At 38.1% G+C, this 5263-nt stretch overlaps 1 protein-coding gene across 1 annotated transcript in view; it reads left to right on the top strand.

Moving 5' to 3' along the window:
• The window catches only part of VPS39 (vacuolar protein sorting 39 homolog (S. cerevisiae)), a 65350-nt gene that overhangs the window by 7200 nt on the left and 52887 nt on the right, over positions 1-5263 (top strand). Inside the window, exons 2-4 of the mRNA XM_012649132.1 lie at positions 311-376; positions 4560-4624; positions 4934-4976. Of these exons, the coding sequence (XP_012504586.1) occupies positions 311-376; positions 4560-4624; positions 4934-4976 (174 nt within the window). The remainder of the gene's footprint in view (positions 1-310; positions 377-4559; positions 4625-4933; positions 4977-5263) is intronic.

The following is a 5263-nucleotide window of genomic DNA, read 5'->3' as shown; positions in this document are numbered from 1 at the left end:
ATCTTAATCTTTTTACCTTAAAAATAAGAAGCTCTTATATCTTTTTGGTTAGTTTAATTTTGGAACAATTGAACCAGGGACATTTTTATCCTCTACTATGTCTAGCCTAGTAATTGTTCAATAACTATTTTTTTGATTGGTTGATTCTCAAACATTTCTTGAATACAGACATTCCTTAGCTTTGCAAAATACCCACTAGCAAAAGCAACTCATTTTCTTGACACTTCGATTTCTGATTACAAGCTGCAGCTAAAGAAATAGGGTTTTATGAAAACTGGTTGACCTTTCTCACAGTTCTTTTCTTTTCCAGAGGAGTGGCTTCTTGTGGGAACCAAACAAGGACATCTTCTTCTCTATAGGATTCGGAAGGATGTTGGTAAGTGGCAAACTTTCCAGAGCTGTTCATGAAAAAAAAAAGTTTTGATAGTTGTCTACTATGCGACTGTGAAATCAGTAGTTCCTGGACCAAAAAGTGACTGGGAGTTGGAGGGAGCACAGTGGGGAAAATGGGAAGAAGCATCTGAGAATCTCCAGGGTTCAATTTTTTTTTCCTCAAACTATATTCCTCTACCCCCATCTGGGAGATGGGGCTGAATATTTTTCCCTCTTCACTTTTTTGAGACTCACTATCAGTAATAAGAAATATTTCTAATGGGAATAAGATTGCTGTATAAATGGTATGGTAGTAGGGAAAAAAATTAGGAACAATTGATTTAAAAGGTCTTTTTGGGCCAGGTGTGTTGGCTCACACTTGTAATCCTAGCACTTTGGGAGGCCAAGATGGGAGAATTGCTTGAGGCCAGGAGTTTAAGACCAGTCTGACCAACATAGTGAGACCTCGTCTTTACAAAAAATTAAAAAATTAGCTAGCTGGGCATGGTGATGCACACCGGTAATCCCAGCTACCCAGGACAATGTAGACTCAAACTTGTAATCTTAGTGTTAATCTTGAAACCCTGGTGGTAACTATTTCTTACCCTGTGATCATTTACCATGTCACCTTTGACAGGTTGGTTAATCTTTTTGGGCCTCAATTTCCCCATAGGTAAGGATAGCAGTAGTAACCTACTTCAGACAATTAGGAAATCAGACTCAGATTTGAAACGTCACTTTAAGAAATGTCACTTCTCCCTATACCCTTAGCGAACAGTTTAGTTCTGGCCCAGCTCTAACCTGATGTGGACCAGAAATAGACCTGGTCCTCTGTGATCAGCTCTAAAGGGCCAATTTGGTTTCTAGATTTGTGATATTCCAGACGTAGATCTGGAATATCTAGGGCTATGGGTAGACTGTCTTTCTCAGGAAAGGGAAGGGATCATAGCATGTCGAGAGGAAAGACTGGGTCTGTGATCCTAGGTTCTGATCTGATCTTAGCCATCTCCCTTGAGCTCAAAAAACATCTCATTCTACTCTTATCTTGAACAGAGCGGTTAGATTAGTTCACACTGAAGGCCTTAACAACTATAGGTTTATTTCAGTGGTACTGTTACCTTAGCTAGAACAGCGTTTCTCAAAGTGTGATCTCTAGATCCTTGGGAGTTCCCAAGATCCTTTCAGAGGCCCCGCAAACAAGGACAAAATTATTAATAAGTTAGCAAAAATACTAAAACATTATTTGATTTTTTTCACTATATTGACATTTACAATGGGATGGTAATTAAAACTGCTGGCCCTTGACCATGAATCAGATTAAAACAGAAGTCCCAAACTGGACTGGTAGTCATTGTATTATTCTCACTATGCACTCACAGTGGGTTTTTTTTTATGTTGTTGTTGTTGTTGTTGTTTTTGTTGTTGTTGTTTTAAGAGACAGAATCTTGCTCTGTTGCCCAGGCTAGAGTGCAGTGGCCTGATCATAGCTCACTGCAGCCTCGAGCTTCTGGGCTCAGGAGATCCTCCTGCCTCAGCCTCCTGAGTAAGCTAGGACTACAGGCACATGCCACCATGCCCCGCTAATTTTTCTTATTTTTTTGTAGAGATGGGATCTTACTATGTTGCCCAGGCTGGAGTGCAGTGATGTGATCATATGATCATAGCTTACTGCCACTTCAAACTCTTGGCCTCAAGTGATCTCCCTCCTCAGCCTCTTAGGGATTTGCTGGGATTATAGGTGTGAGCCACTATGCCTGGCCAGTTTTTTTTAAAAGCTAGTTTCACTTAAGAATATTCTTGGTGAGGCAATAAAAATTATTATTTTATTTTGACTTTTGGTAATGCATCATTTTAATAATCTCTCGTGATGTAATGGGAATTACACATAAAGTACTTCTGTATGGCAAGATATGAAGTCCGATGACTCTCGGGCAAAAGTACTTGTACTTGTGCAATTGTTTGAGTTATGAGCTGAACTGGCCACTTTTTTTCATGGAATATCATTTTTGCTTGAAAGAATGACTGGCGGGCTATAGTTTTTCAAACCATTTGGATATTTGGTAGAGTTTTTTTAAAAAAATGAACAAAGGGAGTCTGTTACTTTAAGGAAAACAATTGGCAGTATTTGTTGTGAATGATAAAGTTAGAGCTTTCAAGAGAAAATTAGAATTGTGGAAAACTTGTGTCTACCCCATGAGTTTGAGAGCTTTTCAGTACTCAAAAATTTTTTTTCTGATGAAATTAAGGGTGATAATAATGAGCGTCACTTTTAAAATATTCTATAATGAAATGTGCCAACATTTGGAAAATCTGCATAACTCAAATTTTAGTGAACTAAAATATTTTCCAGATGACCAATGCATGAAGTTTTTAAATCATGCATGAGAAAAAGATCCATTGTAAGTGTAAGATAGACCAATGGATATTAATGAAACAGAACGTGAAAAGTTCATTGATAGGTTTGAGATTTCACATTACAAGAAATTGCTTTTGTCAAGATTTGATATATGTCAAAGAAGATCCACAATTACCTGGAAAAGCTATTAAAGTAATTCTCCCTTTTCACTGTATTCCATGTGAGGACAGATTTTTGTCGTATACTTCAACCAAAACAGATTAAATTATCAAAGCAGATTAAATGCAGAAATGGATGTGAGAGTCCAGCTATTTTCTATTAAGCTAGACATTAAAGAGGTGTGCAAAAATGTAATACAATGCGTATTTTTTGTTATGTAAAAATAAATATCTTTCATTAAAATGTTATTTATGCTAAGAGGTAACAGGCTTATTACCGTTTTAAATGAGTTAACAAATACGTATTTTAAAAATTTCTCAATTTTAATTTCTAATGTGGTAAACATTCATAGATATAACCCATATGAAAGTTCTTTGGGGTCCTCAGTAATTTTTAAGATTATCAAGGGATCCTAAGACAAAAAAGTTTGAGAATCTCTGCCTCATGGAATTCTACATATAAAGAGAATTGTTGAATGTAATACTAAGACCCTTTTCAAATACAGAACTCTCTCCCAAACATGACATGGGTTAATTTTTTTTTTTTTTCTGGTGTAACAGCAAAATACCACACATGTTTCTGAATCTCCCTGCAATTTTAGGGCCCCTTCTTCATCTCCTCTGCTGAGGGACACATGGAGGAAGTAGGAGCGGGTTTGGCAGCATGGATTGTTGTGACTGCCTCAAAGAGTCTCCACCAACTTCTGGGGGCAAGGGCACAGCTAGCTGTGGGGAACATCCCGGGTCAGCAGTGTGAGCATCCCCTCCATGGAGTAGAAGGCAGGTGGCAGAGTGCAGGCTTGGAGCACAGGTTTTAGAGTCAGGCCTGAGTGTGCTTCTAGGCTCTGTCTGTCACTGGCTGCTCCCTAACTGCTTGACCCATCAGACCGCTCAAATATGAACTTGGAATAGTAATACCTACTTCTTGGGAGTAGTTGTGGGGTTATAGAAAATAAATATATAAATTTTTTTTAACCCAGAACCTGGCACCTAGTTAGTGCTTAATGATAGTTGCTATTATTATTGTGATAATTATTCTCTTTTTGACTCTGGTGACTTTTGAGGCTGAATATTTTTGTCAAACCCAGCAAGGCTGAATCCTCATGTTCCATTTCTTCCCCTTTTTTGCAACAGTGCCAGCAGATGTAGCATCACCTGAAAGTGGCAGTAAGTGTAGACGCATTCAGTTGCTTAGCTCTGGAGATGGGGTTGAGTGTTTGCTCTGTCCTCATGATACAGGACATAGGGTAGCTGCTGGGAATTAGTTGTAGACCTAAGGATGCTTTGGGCTGGGTTTCATTGCTTGGGCTCTTATATTTCACTGTTCCTTTTTACACTCTTCCTTGTGAAACACTTTGCCAAGGTATTCATTTTGTCAGATAAGATCTTCAGACTCAGAAGTACCTTGCAGCTTCAGTAAACATTATGAACTTTGTGTGACCCTTTCTGCTGATGCCAAATGAAGGCACATGAAACCATTTCTAAAATTGGAGTCGAAAGCATCTTACTATGCTCAGTAAAGACAGCTGGCTATTTTAGATCTCTGACTTCTAGTCTTCTAAGAAGTTTTAAAGATTTACATAGGGGAGCAGTATGGAGCAGTATTTTTGGTGTAGTAGTTTTTATAGGTATCCCTGTGTTTGGAGCTGCCAATGTTTCTTTCTTTTCCATAGGTTGCAACAGGTTCGAAGTGACACTAGAGAAATCCAATAAGAACTTCTCCAAAAAGATTCAGCAGGTAGGCAGCGATGGCAGTTGTACAACAATATTTAACTTATATGAGACTATCAAAGGTAGAACTTGGTAATGTTATTTATTAACTCTTTGAATCCTCTTCTCTCTGTCCTTCCACTTACGCGGGGATCTCTGCCCATATATCATGTGCCTGAGGTCCTCTTTCACAAGCAAAAATTGTGATTGCACATAAAAATAAGTCATATCCCCATAACTGGGCTCTTTGGTCCCTTTTTAGTACTGTTGTTAAATGAACATTTATTAAACCTTGTCAGAAATGTTTATTTGGATCTAATGATTTTCTATCTTCCAGATCCATGTGGTTTCCCAGTTTAAGATTCTGGTCAGCTTGTTAGGTAAGAAAAGGGGTTTCGTTTGTATTTATGTGTCAGAAAAAATGAGCTTTAACCCTTTCATGGTTAATTTGATAGTAGTTACTTACTAATAGTAGTTACTTAATAATGAAATGACGTGTTCCAAACCAGATACAGCAGGGTACATGCATAATAAAGGCAACAGCATCCCCCATAAACTTGAGCTCTGCTCTCCAAGGAGTCTCACTTCATTTATTCAATAGTTGATCAAATGTTTATTGAGCACTATTTTGTGCAAAGCCTGGACTAGACATTGGGGATACCAAGTT

This window comes from Propithecus coquereli, unplaced genomic scaffold (assembly GCF_000956105.1).
Source record: "Propithecus coquereli isolate 6110/MARCELLA unplaced genomic scaffold, Pcoq_1.0 Scaffold3, whole genome shotgun sequence".
Classification (NCBI taxonomy): domain Eukaryota; kingdom Metazoa; phylum Chordata; class Mammalia; order Primates; family Indriidae; genus Propithecus; species Propithecus coquereli.
This window is presented reverse-complemented; position numbering and strand designations above follow the sequence as displayed.